Source organism: Triturus cristatus, chromosome 8 (assembly GCF_964204655.1).
Source record: "Triturus cristatus chromosome 8, aTriCri1.1, whole genome shotgun sequence".
NCBI lineage: Eukaryota > Metazoa > Chordata > Amphibia > Caudata > Salamandridae > Triturus > Triturus cristatus.
In genome coordinates this window covers 1,198,640,526-1,198,660,224 of record NC_140591.1, presented here as the reverse complement: position 1 = coordinate 1,198,660,224, position 19,699 = coordinate 1,198,640,526, and the positions used below count along the sequence as shown (strand labels likewise).

Genomic DNA, 19,699 nt, shown 5'->3' with positions numbered 1-19,699 from the left:
CATTACATTTTTTATTTTCAAAAAGAAAATATAGTTTTGGGAATTTCCTTTTGAAAAGAAAACTGTTTGGTGCAGGGCTGTGTTAGCATGACGCAGCCCTGCAGCAAACAGCACAATGCAGTGGCAGGAACCGCTCTGACGGCTGTTGCTGCCAGTGCATTATACATGACCGCCAGCTTATTGGTCATTTATAAATTTGACAGACAAATTATAAATGAGACGCATGATCTCCTAAACCCTGGATCTACATTGTTTGGTGCAGACTATATACAATGCAGTATGCATTGTTTATATAAGAAATGCACCATGCTGACTCAAGATGAACTGGTTCTATCATTTTACCTAAGATGACTCACACTACAGTTACAAAACAATAAGACATTTGTTGCAATTTTAAAAGTTACTGCTTCTATTCATACTGGATATCAGGGACAAAGAGGAGAGGGGTCAAGAAATAACGGAATCTTAACATTTCTGGAAGACCACCAGGATTACTTTAGAACCATTCACAGAAATATTTACGTAGGAGTCCTTCTCCATGACCATCTGAAAGAGTTTAAGCCGGGATGAAGCATATATTGGCAGGAAAAATTTGATCTTGAGCAACCATATAAATATAGCTTAAACTTCTACCATCACCATTTACACGATTTGGATGTTTTATGAATATGCACAACACCTTCGAATCTAGTTAGGTTTATCACTTTGAATAAATTAACTTTATATTTTGAAAATAGAGTTTAAGGGTTGTGAAACTGTATAAGCATTCCTAACATTAGGGGAAAAAAGTATTTTGCTTTTCGAACTGTAGGCTTACCTTATAATATGTGAATCTCTGGTATAGCCACCATCATATTCGGTTGTTTCCTCTAGTGCTTGAAAATCTAGGTTCTTTAAATAAAAAGAGGACACCGACTGTAACACTGCCTGCATAAGCAACTCTCCAAAAATAAAACTGACTGGTTTAATGATGCTTACCCTACTTCCACAGATAAGCAGCTCAATTTCCTCTGGCCTAAATAAATACTTCAGGGGGGACTCATTTGTAACCATATGGAAACCTCTTCGAAAGGCCTTGAATTGCTTTTCTACGGATCTGTTGAGAATATAGTCTGTATAGAGACTGACAAATTCCTGCAAAGAACACACGAAAAAGTAAATGTAGATTTAAAAAAACCAAAACAAAGAACATGAATTCATTCTTCAACGCTAGAAATGTCACTGAATCTAAATTATAATATATCGTTCATACATTAAGACAGCTCTTCACAGATACCAGAGTTTTTAATGCATTTGGAACACTTGTCCTCGCATATTTTACCTACAGTTAACACTCTTCTAAACTACTTCAACACATTTCAGAAAAGTCACGTGAATACCCCTGTTTCAGTTAAAACATCAATGTGCAGCCCGAACATTTCTGCACTCTAGTATGTCAAAGACCTTACCGACAATTACTCCATCCACAGACAAAAAGAATAGTGAAGGAAAACAGAAAGCACCAACTTCGTGCTACTGAAGTCTCCCGTTCACAAATGTTGACCAGTTAAAGCACGAATATTGTATTCTTCCAACTAGCCACACTAGATTTACTACCTTCTAGCTCATGCCTCAGACTTCCCCCTAATAAATGAGGATGGTTTTACCTCACGAGGTAGATTGTGCAAATCCGGATTACCTGAATACATTGCTAACCAAGCTTAATAAACAATTGACGATTAATATAAATTATTAATAGACAACACACCTGAAATAATGTTCAATTCATCACTATGTACTGGGAAAGTTCAAAGTGAACTGAAATCTGATATGGTCACTCCTATCCTAAAGTAAACCACGCTGGATCCCACTGTATTTGCCAAATATCCCAATTGGCATGCGTATCCCAATTTCTGGAGAAATCAATTTATAATCCACATCAGAAATATATTGAGGTAAATTCTTTTCTCCATCCTCCATGGGTTCGTCTCCGAGTCGGAGGTAGCACTGCCACAGTAGTGGTGGCAGCATTAGACTAACTTAGATTGTCTTTTTTTTTTATTATTTTATTTATTGTTTTACTTCAACAAAACAGTCATTTATTGAGCAATATAAAAATAAAAAAAAAGAACACAACAGAGGAAAATCTCTTAAATCCATTTTGTAACAGGATCCCAGATTTTTGATCCAAACATTTTTTTTCCTTATCCTCTTAAGCCTATACATGGCCAGTTCCAAATGGTAAATAGAAAGTAATTTAGATTGCCATTGATGAAAGGTGGGGGGATCATTATCAATCCAACAAGAAGTAATACAGAGGCGGAAAACGGACATACAGATAAACAAAAAAGCTTCTTCAGATGTTGATCTAATCCCAGACTGATCTGCCTGAGTACCAAAAATTACCAAATCAGGAGAAAGTTTTACAACAATCCCCAAATTATTATTAAGAAACGATTCAATGGTAGTAATAAAGCAAAATAATTTCTCACATTTAAAAAACATATGGATAGAATCCGCATCCGTCTCATTACAGCGGTTACATCTAGATATACCCCCGGCCTTCCACTTAGCTATCTTGATAGGAGAGTAATAGAGATCAAAAATAGACATAAAATGTTGGCTTTGGAGGGATCCATTAAAAAGTATCTTAATAGATAGCTCAATTGATCTGCCAATATCAATAACTACTAAGTCTAGCCGCCTACGCCAATTGTTTTCCAAAGAAGATAAGTCGTCTTCAAGTTGATTAACAGTCATTTGATAGGTTTGGCCTATTTTTTGTGCTTTCCACAGAGATTCTAGAATCTTATTGGAGCTCATGCATGAGTGATTAAGAAGTCCTCTTGATTCTAAGAAGCTCCGAATCTGCAAATACTTAAAAAAGTGATGTTGTGCTAGACCATATTTAGTTTGGAGGGCTGGGAATGAAGAAAATTGGGCATCTAGATATAAGTCTCCCAGGATCCGTATTCCTAAAAGCGACCTTTTTTTTATGATTTGGTCATGAAAGACTGCAGGTAGAGCAGGATTATTAAAAATCGGGGAGTAGAAGTTAATTCCGCCCGAGCAAACAATTTTTTTCCTAAATTGGCGCCAGATAGTAGCACAGGCTAAAATAATCTTGAATTTAGTTTTTTTTATAATAGCTGGGTTCAATGATTTTAACTAAACATTGAGGAGCAGCTTTGCCTGACAGTAATTCATAAATTGAGGGAAAAAGAGATTCTTCAACAGCGATATCTGGAAAAAGAAGAATTCTCATGGATCTTAGAGAGAGGAGCCAATAATACAAACGCATGTTGGGGACTCCCCATCCCCCTTTCAACCTGGGAAGAGAGCACCATTACAGCGCTCGACGAGAGCGATGATACCCCCATAGGAATCTGGAGATCATTCTGTCAATTTTTGTGAAGTAATATGCCGAAAACAAAAGTGGTATAGTTCGAAATAAATATAAAAACTTTGGAAAAATTGCCATTTTAATTATATTAACTCGGCCGTACAGGGAAAAATGCAGATTATTTAATCTCTCCAAAGTTTTATTAGAAGAGTCCAAGATAGGTTCAATATTTAAACGTACAATCTCTTCGACCTTAGATGAGATAGTTATCCCCAAATATTGGACTTCAGAGTCAAAAACTAATTCGTTAGGACGGCCAAAATCAGAATGGATTAATTGGGTTTTAGATATATTTAATTTATAACCAGATAACGAGCCGAATTCTTTCGCTAGCAGGATGATTTTTGGTAGTGCACGTCTAATGTCTATGGTGGTTACGGCAACATCATCCGCATAAGCGAAAATTTTGAACGAGTTGTTATTGACAGTTACAGGTATAATATCTGCCGCGGAGGATAAGCACCGTAAATATGGTTCTAGGTATAATGCGAAGAGCAAGGGGGAACACGGACATCCTTTAGGCAGCTTTAGGTTGAATATAGAGGGCTTTAACTGCATTAATATAAGAAAGGGGGAAGCCCATCCATAACAGAACAGACCATAGAAACTCCCAGGAGACCCTGTCGAACGCTTTTTCTGCGTCCAACAGGGCCACAGCCACTGGGGATTTAGAGGTCTGGGCCCAATCTAATAATGCAATTATTTTTTTAACATGGTCTGTGGTGTCTCTTTTCAGTATAAAGCCATGTTGTCTAATAGATACTGTTGCAGGGATTCTGCTTATATACAGAACTATGCGTAGAACCCCAGGACCTCAGTGAATTGTGGTGTACCAGAAACTCCTCTTAGAACCCAGAACCCAGTATCCGGCTAGCATAAGTGTCCCAATCGTTATCCGAGATTTGGCTTGGCGATCCCAATGAAAAGACAACCCAGAACAAGCTACTCAGTGTACTCTCAGGAATGGTGGGAATTGGAAATACCTGTTCGTATATTATTCTCACATCAGTCCACAACAAGAATCAACAGACACGGTGAAAATAAAAAGAGTTTATTTTTATAGACCACGTGTCCTAAGATGCAGTACTTTGGCTAATACAAGCAGACAAATGATTAAAATCAAAACCATCAGCATCGTTACAATACCATAGAATATAAAAGGGGTGATCATGTTATAATGACAGTGGATACTACCACCTTCCCTTTACTAAGAAGCTAATATTATTATTATGCTAATAGAAGGTCTCTTAGGCTTGAATAGGGGACCCCATACCTCAAAGATCAGCTTAGTGAAATCACATCACAGGAGCATCAGGAGTCTTCTCGCAGGAAGGCTCGTCTTCGGTCTGAATATTAAACATGAGGGCTGCAATATTAAAAGCACCAACTTTCAGGTATTTTGCAGCTGCCTGTGTGTTATGGCTAAATAGTGAGTCGATCAACCTAGAGTGGAAAACATCCATTGTCTAACAACCCAGACTGTTTGTCACATCATGTACAGACCAAGGTCGCTGCGCAGAGCTCTGGATGGTAACAACAGATTGCTCTCGTGTGAGGCAAAGCTCGAGTCAGCAGTTTGTTTAAGCAATAACATGTAAACGCAGTGTCGTGCGCAAAAGCAGCAAGATGGCTTTCTAACATCTAACGTGGTTATGCTAACTTAACAATGTATGTACGTATTAAGGGAGTCCTTACTACAATACTAGAGTCGGTATCAGAGGATTGAGTCTGTTAGCGAGAATTTTCGAGTCGATTTTGCTATCAGTAGGAATCAGAGAGATAGGTCGGTATCAACTTAATTCTTCACTATTTTTGCCTTTCTTTTTAAAAATAACAATAATAGCATGAGACCATGACTCAGGTGGATTACCAGCAAAGGCAGAGCTGAAGATTTTTATTAATTCTGACCTTATCATTCCTCTAAATACACGATAAAATTCTAGGGGAATAGAGTCGGGGCACATAGCTTTGCCGGCCGCAAGACCGGTAATGGCTAATTCGATCTCTTCCCAGGTAACTGGGGCACTGAGGTGTTCCAGCTGTGCTGGTGACAGATTTGAAGTGTTAATCTTGTCAAGATACTGTTGGATATCTAGACCAGATACACTGTCTGGTTGATGGTACAGCAGTTGGTAAAATTCATTGAATGCTGTAAGTATTTCTTCTTTGGAGGTTTTAAACCCCCCATTGAGATCTTGAATTTTGAGAATCTCGTTAGCCGTGGCTCTTTGACGTAGTCTTTGTGCTAGGATTTTGCCGTTTTTTTCACTCAGTTCATAGCTTTCCGTTCGATGCTGATTATAATGTAGAGCTACTTGATCAGCTATGTGTGCATAAACCAGGCTACGTTTAATCGATAAATCAAGTTGAGCTTCCTCTATGTCATTATGCGATTTAATACTTTCAGCAAGTCGTTTTTCCGCATGTAGAACCATATCACAATCCTTTTTAAATTTATTCTGTTTAATTCGTAATTGAAGGTTAGCATATTTTAAAGTCTCTCCCCGTACAACTGATTTGAAAGTGTCCCGAACTATAGGGACTGAAGCTGATTCATTATTAATCTGAAAAAACTCTTGAATAACATTAGTCATAAATTGAATATAATCACTTTGTAAGAGTAGATTCCGCTGAAATGTCCAGGTAGATTTATTACCCGGTCCAACTAGAGGGAGATCAAGCTTTACACAGATAGGATTATGATCAGATAAGAGTTTAGGTAAAACTTCTAGCTCAATTTTATCCCAAAAAAAACTGGGATAGGAAAAAGTAATCAATACGAACAAATTTCCTGTGTGGCGCAGAAAAAAAGGTAAAACCGTGGACATCTGGGTGGATACTATGCCATGCATCAGAGAAGGCATTATATAATACCAGAGACCGCAGAGCTTTAAAAGAACGTGGCTTCGCACCTTTATAGCTTGGGATTTGTCTAATACTGAAATTAGCCTCGATGTGAATATTAAGATCCCCGCAAAAAATAATGGGAAAACTATTGAGAGCGAGCTCCTGGTTTAGGTAATTAAACAACTCAGAGTCATCCAGGTTGGGGCCGTAGACTGAATAGATCAAAAATCTATTCGGAAAAATTGAAAGTTCGGCCGCAGCCCAACGGCCCCATTTATCCGCAGATGTCTTAATTACAGTACCCAGATTCCGGCGCATAAGTATGGCTACGCCACGTTTGATGCCTGTCTGCCTGGAAACTATTAACATATCCAATCCCAGATGTTTTAACAAATCCCTTTTTTCCCATGATATGTGTGTCTCTTGTAGACAGAGTATATCTATTTGTAACAAATGAATCATATTGGACAGTATACCCCTCTTTTTCGCATCATTGAGACCGTTAACATTAAGAGAGCAAATTTGAATTACCCTATCCATTAGAAGAGAGATAAGAAGAAGAAAAAAAAAAGAAAATGTAGTTTTTCAGGCATGGCTCCATATGAAATTGAAGATAAATCACACTAGCTGGGAATTTCATCACTTTACCCAGAGAAACATCATTGATAAACCAGTCTAAATGATATTCCATATCCCGCAAGTAGTCAGTTAAAATCATTATGCATCGCTCAAATTTGACTGGAGTTGAATTACACCCCCACCACCCACACTGCTCCCACCACCACCCCACCTTGACCCCCCCTGACACCCCACCCCCACCCCCACCCACCTCATGAGGCACAGGGACAGCCATTCCCTGGGATCATGGAGTGCCTCCCCCCCCTTTCCCAGATGACCCGAAGAGAAGAAAATTAAAGTTCACAAAAACAGCTTAATCCAGCCAGCAAGTAATGAGAGTCCACAATATCTGTAATGTTTGAAATAGCAATTCGAAAGAAAATTAATGTTAGATTAATATTGAATCATAGAGTCTAAATATTCTTTTGCCAGAATTTCTGAAACAAAAAATCTAGTTTGATTTTTGAAGACGACCTTGAGTTTCGCTGGATTTTGTAAATAAACAGTGGCACCTTTACCTTGGAAACCTGGTATTAATTGCCTTAATTGCCACCGCTTGGTGACAGTCGATTGGCAGATATCCGGCCGGACGAAGAAGCAGCAGCCATTGGCAGAACGCCTTTTGTCAGGTCTGGCCAGATCAGTGATAGCTTCTCTAGCTAAAAAATTATTGAACCTGACCAGAATAGCTCTCGGATACTCTCCTTCTTTGGGCTTGGATTTATTTTGAAGTGGGAAGCGATGAGTACGTTCAATGACCAACGGCCAGTCCCAAGAAATGAGTTCCGGAAAAGCTGCCAGGAAGAGTTCGCAGATAAATTTCCGAACATCTGCTCCACCAAGATTCTCTGGAACACCTAGCACACGCAGGTTGTTTCTCCGTGATTGGTTCTCCAACTCAGCAAGCTTAAAGGTGATATCATCCCGCTGAAGTTTAACAGAGGCAAGTTCCTTCTTTTGGGAAGCAATCTCATCTTTGAGAGTAGAGATCCTAGCTTCTGCTTCTGATACTCTCGCTGTCATATCAGTGCAGAATTTTGTGAAACGACGCACCGTGTTTTTCACCTTTTGACATGTGCCTTGAGTACGGGCAATCTCCATTTTTGTGTCCGATCTATGAGCCGGCATTGTCTGGTATATCATGGAGAGAGTCACTTCGGAGCTTGGGTCAGAATCAAGTCCTTTAGGAATAACTTGATAATTCGGAAGATTAGACTGTTTAGGTTGTGTAGATGAAGGGCCCTCTACCTCATTAGACCGATTCCTGGATGAGGGTCTCCTTCTAATATGTTTTTTTAACTGTTCCACCAGAGACAGGTGAAGTCTCAGTGACCCCCGTCTCCTCACCTGAGCTATTATCCTCCGGGTATTCAGCCCAGTCCTTATCCAGACTTTCGTCAGATGTAAGATCGGACATGGAAAAGAAATTTTCAGCAGATTCCAAAATAACCTCCGGACATGGCGCGGCAGCAGACACAGACAAAGGTTGAATGAAAGTAGTCGTGAAGCCAGTCAAGGTATCAGCAGGAACGCACAGCGACTCACCACTCAAAACACCAACATCGATAGCTATACTCGAGGTATTAGAAACTACAGGACCCAGAATGCTGTGTGGCGGTTCTCCAGGTGCGGGCGAGAGGTCAGAGGAGCTCATCGTTTCCAATGCAGACTCAGGGTTTAACAAAATAATATTAGCTGAAGAAGCGGCAGCAATACCTCCATCCACTCCCGTAGTCCGTTCAATAGCGGTATTATCAATGCTATCGTGCTGATCGAAATCGCCCGTACCTGCCAGGGCGGGAGAGATAGTGGGAGCCAATATGCCTGAATTTTTCACATTTTTTGGAGCATGTTTCTAAAAAAGCGAAGGGACAGTTTGACTAGAGCTCCAGCTCGAGGGTTCTCCCCCTTTTTTGGAAGAGAAAGCAGATGTAGGCTCACCTGTTTTAGACACCGCACGGGGTGAATTAGCAGCTTCCAGCTCCTCTGCACCATTTATGCGGGCATGTTTGTTCCTGCCGCTACGAGTGTTTAGAGGTTTTGCTGGTAGATTAGCATTTTTTGGCGGCATTGTGAGAGGATGTGGAGCAGAGCGGAACGCTGAATGTCTAGCCCGCCACAGCACAAAACGCCGAGTCAAATGTAGAGGCCAGCGATGTAAAGCGAGGAGAAGCCACATAAAGAACAGTTGACTCCGAGACACGGGCAGCTCAGCACCGATGAAATCAGAAGGAGAACTTCACGGCAGGTCCGGCTCGAATGCACCCCGAGGGCAGTGAAGAGGGGGAGCTAGGTAGAGAAACACCGGAATAACAGCCACTTCAATTCCGGCTTCAGTGAGAAAACGGCCAACGCCACCACGGGCGCACGATAAGACCAGGTAGGCGTTGAATCTTTCCCACAGTGCCGGTTTCTCTTCGGGTCAGGGAGTAAGGGAGCAAAACGGAAGGCTGCTCACACCGCTAAGCTAGCGGTCGCCATCTTGCCTCGAACCTACCACTACTAACTTAGATTGTCTATCAGATGCAAGTGTGCCTGCAGCTCTGATATTACTGGACCTTTCTGCCACTTTTGACACCGTAGATTACCACACTTTGCTCATAAGTCTGCTTGGTCTCAGAGCCCAAGGGACAGTGTAGGTCTGGTTTTAGTATTTTCTAATTTCTTGGTGTCACAAAGACGCTTTATTTCCCATTATAACCATCTCATTGCAGGTTACTTGTAGAGTATCACAGGGGTCTATTCTGACCAGAGTTTTGTTTTGTTAACTTTGTGTTGTTACACTAGCCTTTCCAATTTAGTCAATTAGTTTTATATTTTTAAATATGCCGATGGCACACAGATTTTACTTTTTCCTCGAAGTTTCATATAGCGTGAACTAGACCCAACGGTATTGGGTATCAGAGCGCTTTACATTAGCACCAGTTACGTTACACAAGGAAACATTCATTTTTTTGTTAGGCACAGGGAGATCAAGTGATTTGCCCAGAATCACAGGATGTTGATAGTCATTGCTGCAACTCGAACCCGGATCTCCAGATTGGAGGTCGACCGCCCTAGCCGTTAAACCACATCCTCTCCCCGCTTACGATAGGAAATTACTTGGATGCTGAAAGTCTGTTTCACTGTTGAGTAATAAGCTGTAACCAACTAAACTTCAACGGGAATACAAGGGAGTCATTCCCCTTTGCTTCAACAATATTTTGGCACAGTCAGTTCGGACCTCCAGTGCCGTGCATGAAAAATATGGGAGTACCAATTCACGCCAGGCTAAATCTTACCGCTCACCTTGTGGTAGTGAGTGTCTCTTTTTCCAACTTTGTATATTCCATCTTCCTCTTTCACACATAAGTTAATGATAAGCAATGCCACAACCTTGCTGCATGCTGACTATTGCAATGAACATTTCTTCGATCTTCTGGAAAGCTCTATTTCCTGACTCCATCTGAACCAGAATGCTGCAGAGAGAATGATCAAGGGACCACATACCACTAGCACTGCTACACTGCCTTTCTATTAAACAAAGAATTTTGTTTAACTCCAGGTATCAACGTATAATCCCATAAACACTAAGTAACTAGTTATTTACCTGTAGCAATAGTTTTGCAGCTTGACTCTAGATTCAAAAGCTGTGCATATATTACACCACCTAGGGGTTAGAGCCGTAAAAGATGTGATTAAAGCCCATTTATCTGCAATTCTGTGTCCGAAACCAGATTCCCCCAGAACAGACTAGAGCCCCCTCTTTGAGTGTGCAAGTTATCAGATTAATTTGGTATGCCATGTAACTGTGTATGGCAGGGATGCACTGTATTTGATAGTTAAATGTGCACATAATGCTGAGGCACCATATTTAACATTTTATAACAGATGCCCATGTCTTGCATTTGTTAAAATTTAAACTTTGTCCGTGTGTCTTTTGAATAAAGAGCAATCACACCATTATATAGTCTGCATTTCTATTTCATTTGCAGTAGAGTATGTGTGATCTTATATCAACCGTCAGCTCTGGCTGCAGTGGGACCTGTATGACAGTATGACATTGTGTACTACCACACTTAATCCTATAATACAAGTGAATCTCAATCATTTATTCATGCACACGCAGCATTGAGATTCCGAGAAAAATGTACCCTGGAGTTTTTTCTTGTAGCAGACTAGCTTTCGTTATTTCCGTTAAAATATACAAAACAAACCGGTCGCTGTAACTTTTCACTCACTCACCCCCAGTCACAGATCTGGGTTGAATCCAACATCTTTCTTTAGCTCACTTCGCCACCCCAGTTTAGACCCAGTCATAAGCAAAGCAGTCTTGACCCTGAGTCTCATGGGAACAGTCTAGCCCAAACTGCCAAGCCAGGTCTTTCCTGGACCAGAAACAAGCATCCTGGGACCGGGTTCGGGGTAACACTCGTCAGCCAGGCTAGCTTGAATCCAGTGGCAAAGTGATCAAAGGACCCACGTCTGGGCATACCCTGCCAACTTAAGGCAAACAAAGCAAACACAAGGAGATCAACGGAGCGCTGAAACTTTGGAGATCAACGGAGCGCTGAAACTTTTTAGACACTCAACCCAGTCACAGATCTGGGTTGAATCCATCATCGTTCTTAATCTCACTTCGCCACCCCAGTTCTGACCCAGCTATATGCAAATCAGTCTTAAACTGGCCTGGCAGTTCGGGCTGGAATGTTCCCATGAGGCACAGGGTCAAGACTGATTTTCATATGGGAGGGTCCAAACTGGGGTGGAGAAGTGAGCTAAAGAACGACGATGGATTCAACCCAGATCTGTGACTGGGGGCGAGTGTCTGAAAAGTTTCAGCACTCTGTGCATCATCTCCTTGTGTTTGCTTAGGTTAAAATACACAACCATAAAAGTACATTACAAATTGTTGTAGATATAATTACAAGCGTAAACAGAATTAAGCCATGTTGTCAAGTATCAAACACTAGGGCATAATGATATATATAGCATTCAAGTAGTGATAGCAATGAGGAAGGCCACTTTCCATGAGAGAAATTGTAACGGACAGTTGTGTAATGGCTCAAGGGGTGGACTCATGAGTCTCGTAAGCACAATGTTCAGATTTCAAACAGGTGCAGGAGGTACCCTGGGTGGTATAACTCTACGGCCCTCCGTAAATGCTTTAATTACTGAGATCTTGAACAAAGATAGATGCTGTCTATTTTGCAAATATGCAGCTACTGCCGCAAAATGCAATCGAATGGAAGAGTAGGCTAGACCAGCACGCTGTAATGCAAAAGGTAACAAATAATATTTTGGATAGAGGCATCTAGTGGATCAATAATGTTTTTGTTGTTACAATATACAATAAATCTTTTCTATTTTGCTGCATAACATGCTCTGGTGGTAACCTTTCATGCTTCTTTAAGAATAGTCATACGGGGGGGAGGAGCCTAGCGCCGGACCAAGATGGCCGCGTGAGCTTTGAGCTCCCGAGACCCACGCGCCCTCCGTCGACTATCCTGTCTTCAATCCTGTATTGCAGATGACTCGTTATGGAGGCGATTGATGCCGCCAGAGTTCGGATCGCCCACCGGGAACCGGAGTTGTGCACGGCGGAAGATTGAGGCCTGTCTCCGAGGGATGCCAGGGGCTGGCGTTGGCAGGATGCCCGACCTCTAATTGAACAACAGCGGCCAGGCGAGGTGTGAACTGTCGGACGGAAGATCCCGTCCTTTCACTTTCACTTTCTCGCCCTTTGTCTGCCTTGGCCTGAGAGTGCTTTCGGCTGCTTTATTATCCTCTGGACGCTCTGCGCCCTACCCAGGCGGGCTATTGCAGTACTGACTTCTCCTGCTCCCTCTACCTGAGAGAGGGCCGTCTTTTGGCACCGGACTGCTTGGAGCCAGACATGTCGGGTAAAGCAGAGGTGGATCGTCTGAAACCCAAGGCTACCAGGCGGGGAGCTTATACTCAAGCTAATAATATGGATCGGTATGCCCAGCAGAAGGGGTCGCCTGGTGGATCGAGCCAACCGCTGGATGGACAGAAGACTGCCTCACCCCCGGCCTCGGAGCTCTCGTTGCAGGACGTCATGGGCACGCTCGAAGGGATGCAGGCCTCGATTGGGAGACAGTTTGATGCCATGGCGCACAAAGTGGATACCATCTTGGTGGACGTTAACCTGATCCGCGCGGACTTGGGCAAAACTAATGAACGGGTAAAAACCCTTGATCTCAAGACCACGGGCCTCGCTGACGATGTCTCGGAACTTCAGACTGAGGTTCGTAAGCTGCGGGCCGAGAGTGACCTCTCCGCCCGTAGGCTCGAGGACTTTGAGAGCCGGGCCAGGCGCAACAACGTGCGCATTATCGGGGTCCCGGAGTCCTCGGACGAGGTTTCTGTGGACCTTCTCGTGGAGGACTTGGTGCTTAATCATCTGAAGCCTAAGGGCCTTGGGAAGTTCTTCGCAGTTGAGCGAGCCCACAGAGTGCCAGGCGGGAGGCCCAGGGTGGGAGCTCCACCGAGACCGATTGTCGCCAGGCTCTTTCACTTCCGAGATCGGGACGCTATCCTGCAAGCATCTCGGGTGACGGGCCCGGTCCCTTTTCAGAACGCGTCGGTGAGTTTCTATCCTGACTTCACCCAGCTGGTGCAAAAGCAAAGGCTGAGCTTCCTGGGGGTGAAGAGACGGCTTCGGGAGAGGGACCTGAAGTATGCCATGCTTTTCCCTGCCAGATTACGGGTGGTGTATGAAGACCGAACTTTCTTCTTTGAGTCGCCTGCTATGGCCGGTGAATGGCTGGACGCTTTGCCCCGACGACGGACTGGTGAGGATGCCGCCACAGACGGGGACAGTGGCCGGGATGGGCAGGGTTGATGCCTTTGGAGCCGGACTGACTTGATTTGGTTCCGGATGATGATTTGAACCGATTGCAGTACAATACGGGAGGACGATGGGAGCTCTTTCCTCCCTCAGGGTACTTTTTGTAGATTTGGGTATTGGTAGGGCGACAGGCACACTGCAAGTTGGGGGGGCTTTGTAAGCTGCAGCAGGGGTGCAGGGTGGGGGGGATAGTTGGGATTTTGGGTTTGTTGTTGGGGGGTTTGTTTTTGCAAGGCGCAGTACTCATTGTCAGGATTATTCCATGGTGGCTCTTCGGGTGGGGGGTGGGTCTCTTGTGGTGTGGGGATGGGGGGTAGGGGTTTAAACGTTCTTAGCTGGAATGTTAATGGTTTGGGGGATCGCATTAAGCGGGGGATAGTCCTGCAGTTCTTGAAACGGTCTTTGCCGGATGTCGTCCTACTGCAGGAGACACACCTTATAGGTAATACTTGCCATGCTCTTAATAGGAAAGGTTACAAGTTCATAGCTCACTCGGGATTCTCCTCTGGATCCAGGGGTGTGGGCATCCTAGTTAGAGCTTCACTACCGTTTGAGGTGAACTCCACCATTGTTGATGATAGGGGGAGGTTTGTGGCGGTGGCGGGGAGGTGGGAAGGAAGAACTTTGGTTTTGGTTTCGGTCTATGTCCCTCCTGCCCTGCAGGCCTCCACGTTCACAGATCTGGGTAGGGCCTTGTTGGACCTCCCGGAGGGTATGTTAGTGGTGGGGGGCGATTTCAATGCTGTCGGCTCTGGGCTGCTGGATAGGTACCCGCCCAGGGATACCGGGGGGGCTCAGAAGTGGCTTCCAGACTTCCTAGACACACTCGGCCTGGTAGACTGCTGGAGGCTCCGGCACCCCACACAGAGCCAATACACCTTCCACTCCGGGGTGCATGGTAGCCTCTCTAGGATAGATTACCTGCTTACCCTGGCTGCGCATGCCTCGTTGGTATCTGAGGCCAGGCATATGGCGCGGGGCATATCGGATCATTCGCCAGTGTGGGTCCGGCTGGATGTCGGGCGCGAGGGAGGGGGCAGGGTTGCTCCTATTAACCCCTGGTACTTTCGGGACCCCAAGATGCGCAGTGCGCTGTTGAAGACAGTTGATCACTTTTTTAAGGACAACCAGGGGTCTGTTGACTCGGCCGTGTCGTTGTGGGAAGCATTTAAGACTGTGCTGAGGGGAGAGGCCCTCTCCCTGGTAGTGGCGGCCAAGCGGCGGAGAGATGGCGAGGTTATGCAGGTTGAGGAGGAGATCGCGGCTTTAGAGGTGGCCTTGGAGGAGGAGGTTACAGAGGCCTCACTGCATGAGCTGAGCCTGAAGCAAGCCGAATATAAGGACCTGGTGACTAATGCCGCCAAGACCCTCAGTAGGGAACAGCAGGGCCGCTTGTATGATGTTGGGGATAAGGCCGGGAAGCTCCTAGCTTGGCTGGACAAAAAAGAACGGGTTAATAGAGTAGTGCCGGAACTGACGAGAGAGGGGGGAGAGGTAGTTGTTGACCCTGAGGGGATAGTACAGTGTTTTTCGGATTATTTCAGTATGGTTTATGCCGCAGTTTCGGATAGGCCGACCGAGGACTCGCTTGACCTCCTGCGGGACATTGATCTGCCCTGCCTGTCTGACGTAGATAGGGACGACCTCGATGGAGACATAACGGTCGATGAGGTGGCGGGTGCCATCCGTGCGCTGAACTCGGGTAAGGCCTCAGGCCCTAATGGTTTGCCGATTGACTTGTATAAGCTGTTCCCGGATAGGGTTGCCCCTCACCTGCGCGCCATGTTTGTGGAGGCGCGGGTCCCTTCCGTTGGACCAGAGACTGGCGACGATTGTTGTAATACACAAGGAGGGTAAACCCCGAGATAAGTGTTCCTCCTATCGGCCAATATCACTCCTTAATGCTGAGCCGAAAATTCTGGCTAAAATTCTGGCAGGCCGCTTGGTCAGGGTGCTCGGAGACTTGATCCATCCGGATCAATTCGGCTTTATCCCGCACCGTAACACTGCGTTGAACCTTCGGCGCCTCCATGGAGTGATTGCCAGGGCGGGCACGATCCGAGAACCAGCTATTGTGGCATCTCTTGATGCCACGATGGCTTTTGATACGGTGGAATGGGCATATCTGTGGGCAGTGCTTGCCAAGTTCGGTTTTGGCCCTGGTTTTTTGAGCTGGGTGAGGTTGCTGTATGAGGGTCCCCTTGCGAGTGTTGTAGTAAACGGGCGGGCGTCGACTCCGTTCCAGCTTGGGAGGGGAACTCGGCAGGGATGCCCCTTGTCGCCTTTGTTGTTCGCCCTTGCCCTCGAGCCGCTGGCGGCGTGGACACGCTGGCATCCGGATATACGTGGACTTAGGTGGTCGCCCGAGCACGAGGACCGTATATCGCTCTATGCCGATGACATCCTGTTATATCTCGCCTCGCCCAAGAACTCGCTTATAGTGGTTTGTGACGTTCTGACGTCCTTTGGCAGGAACTCGGGTCTCGTCATCAATTGGAGTAAATCGTATTTGTATGTTCTGAGCGGCGAGGTTCCGCCTGTCCCGCGAACGTGTTCGATCCAGATTGCCCAGCAGGGCTTTGTGTACCTGGGGATCTTTATCTCCACTGACCCCACCCTGCGGTATGAGAGAAACCTGCTCCCCCCATTGGCGCGCTTGCGGCGGGATGTTGCGGGCTGGCGGAAGCTGCCGCTCTCCCTCGTTGGGCGCGCCGCTTTGTTTAAAATGACGTCTCTCCCCCGGTTCCTCTATGCTTTGCAGAATACCCTTGATTGGGTACCGGCCAGTTACTTTCGGGAGGTTGAAAGCCTCCAACGATCATTGCTGTGGGATGGTAGGCCGCGCATAGCGATTGCTAAGTTGACGCTTCCGTGGTACGACGGGGGTATTGCGCTTCCGCACATTCGACGCTATTATTGGGCCACCCAGTTGAGCGCGATTAATCATGGTTTCTATGGTCCGGCTCAAAGCCCCGGTTATGCCATGGACCGATGGTTGCTGCGCGGCGGTAATTATCATAGAGCGCTGTACTCTCGGGCGCTGGACTCGTCCCTCACGGGGCCCACGGGGGTGGCGGTGCGCGTGTGGAGGTTGGCGACTGACTCGTTGGGCTGGAAGGATAGGCTCACCCTAGCTACCCCGTTGTTTGAATCTGACAGATTGGGGAAGCTCTGGCATACGAAAGGTTTTGATAAATGGGACTTGATTGGAATCTCCAGGGTTGGAGATTTGCTGAGTAAGGGGAGGGTGAAGTCCTTTGAAGAGCTGCAGCAGGAGTATGAGTTGGGGAAATCCGAGTTCTTCCGCTACGTTCAAGTGCGTCATGCCCTGCGATCAGTTCTCGTAGACTGAGAGAAGGTGCCTGAGTCCTCTCCATTGGAGGATCGGATCCTCGACGGCCATATGCCGGAGAGTACGATTTCTCTCATATATAAGAAATTGATAAACGTTCGGGCGGACCTGCTGTTGGGGCTGAGGGACCAGTGGACTAGGGACGGGCTCGAACTGGATGACGAGGATTGGCAGTCTGCGGTCTCCTCTCCTAAGGAGGTCGCGATCCCATCACGACTGAGGCTGGTGCAGCTCAAAATACTCCACAGAACCTATGTCACGGGGCCTAGGCTGGTTCGTATGGGATTCTCGGAGGAGGGTTTATGTAGGAGGGGATGCGGTATGGTGGGTACCTTTATGCATATCATTTGGGAATGTGGCGTTATCAGGGAATTCTGGAGGAGAGTCCATACGGTGATGGGGGAGGTGACGGGCATTGTTATGCAGCCGGAGGCACGGTGCTGTCTCCTGAATGTTTGGGGGCCTACCGATCACGATGTGGGACAGACCCAGTGGGTGACCCTGGGTAATATGGTGGCTAAGCGATACATCGCGCGCCTGTGGGGCTCAGCGGCTCCCCCCACATTGACTGCGTGGAAAGAAAACATGGACTGGAGTATGCTGAGGGAAAAGACAGTATATTGTGCTAGAGGGCGCCCCCGGAAGTGGCATGCCATTTGGGGGAGGTGGAACCAATATAGGGGTGGCATATGTCTTGCCCCTGATTTGGATCTCCCCGATGAACAGCTCTCCCCTTAACATTCTTTCCAGCATCTGTATATGTATCTGATTGATAATTGACTTTTTGGGCCTCTGCTTTTCACCCCTTTTTCCTCTTAACACAGAGTTGTGACTGTTAGACGACGGGGGTCTGCTCTCCCCTGAGGGGCAATCACCAGTGGTATTCAGTGTCATTCGCCTTGCTGGGGTTTTGTGTGAGTTTGTATTTATTTAAAATAGAACCTTTTTTGATTCTCCTCTATGCACTGTGGACGTTTCCTTGTTTGCTTTCTCAAAGCTGCCGAACCTCCGGGATGTCGGCTAAATAGCTGTGTCCATGTTTTCAAGAATAAAGGTTTTTCAAAAAAAAAAAAAAAAAAGAATAGTCATACACTGTGGTGGCAAGTTTAAGTATCCAAACTATGACTTCAGGAGCCAAATCCCTAGAATGAGCTCCTTGGGGTATGGGTGTCCGACTTCTCTATGGTTCGGAGTGAGAAGGCTGGAATTGAGATGCAGCTTTGGATGTGGGCATATTGTTAGTTTCAAGAGTATGGTGAACCACTGTTGACGGGCCCAAGTGTGAGCAACTAGAATCAGTGTGGGGGATGTTTGCCTGAGCCTTTGAACCAGAAATGGAGGGAGAGGCGGAAAAGCATAGGCAAATATCCCTTACCAATTCATCCATAGGGCATTGCTTCTGGATAGCGGGTGTGGGAACCTGAAGGTTTGGGCATTTTGAGTTGTCTACTGTGGCGAAGAGATCTATTTGTAGGAATCCCCATTGTTGAAAGTATGGAAGGAGAACTAGGGGTTGAAGTTCCCACTCGTGTATTTGTTGCTGCCTCCTGCTGAGGAGGTCGCCAATTTAATTGTTCACTCCTGGGAGGTGTTCTGCCAGAAGATTCATTTTGTGATAGATTGCCCAACACCAAATTGTTTGGAGAGGCGTGACAGTTGCAGCGTGTGTCCCCCTACCTGTTCATGTACATAGTACATAGCTGTCGTATTGTCCCTGCGGACTAGGATAACTTACTCAATGATATGAGACTGAAAAGCTTTCAGTGCTAGATACACAGCTAGAAGCTCTAGATAGCTGATGTGAAGACCCTTGTACTTGTCGTCCCAAAGACCTTGAATTGTCGAATTGTGGAGATGGGCTCCCCATTCTGTGATAGATGCGTCTGCTGTTAGTACGATCTGTGAGACAGGGTCGTTGAAGGGCCACCCTTTTGATCAGTTTTGTGTGTTCCACCACTGCAGAGAGCAATGGGTGATTGTCTACCAACACTAGATCTGTTAATTGACCCAGAGACTGATTTCACTGACGTGCTAAGCATTCTTGTAGAGGATGCATGTGTAATCTTGCATGAGACCCTATTGCAATGCATGATGCAATCATTCCTAACAGTTGCATGAAAGTCCTGACTGCTAAGTCTTGATAGGTCTGAAACTGTAGTAGCAGAGTTTGAATATTTCGAATTCTGGCTGCACTGGGAGAGGCTAGAGCTGTACAAGTGTTTATAGTGGCTCCCAGATAGGACTGCATTTGTGAAGGCTGAAGATGAGACTTCTGCGCATTGACCGTGAAACCCAATTGGTGGAGGTCTAACGTAGTTTGACTGTATTGTAAACACTTTTGGTGTGTGCTGGCTGTGATGACAGTCTTCTAGGTATGGGAGAACATGAATCTGTTGTCTTCTGAGATGTGCTGCTACTACTACTGCTAGATATTTTGTGAACACTCTGGGAGCAGTAGTTACTCCTAATGAGAGTACTTTAAACTGATAGTGTTTTCCTGCCATCACAAATTTCAGATCTTTGCGATGTGCTGGGTGAACCGGAAAGTGAAAGTATGCGTCTTTTAAGTCCAGTGCGGGCATAAAATTGATTTGTTGTAGAAGTGGAAGCACTTTTTGAAGTAGGACCATGTGGAAGTGTTCTGATGGTA

General features: G+C 45.5%; 1 protein-coding gene across 6 annotated transcripts in view; it reads right to left on the bottom strand.

Moving 5' to 3' along the window:
- The window catches only part of UBE3A (ubiquitin protein ligase E3A), a 276,799-nt gene that overhangs the window by 32,074 nt on the left and 225,026 nt on the right, over nt 1-19,699 (bottom strand). For all 6 annotated transcript variants that reach the window (XM_085622883.1, XM_085622887.1, XM_085622886.1 and 3 more), the window contains 2 exons: nt 979-1,134; nt 818-891 (listed from right to left, as the gene is read on the bottom strand). In XM_085622883.1, the coding sequence (XP_085479009.1) occupies nt 818-891; nt 979-1,134 (230 nt within the window). The remainder of the gene's footprint in view (nt 1-817; nt 892-978; nt 1,135-19,699) is intronic.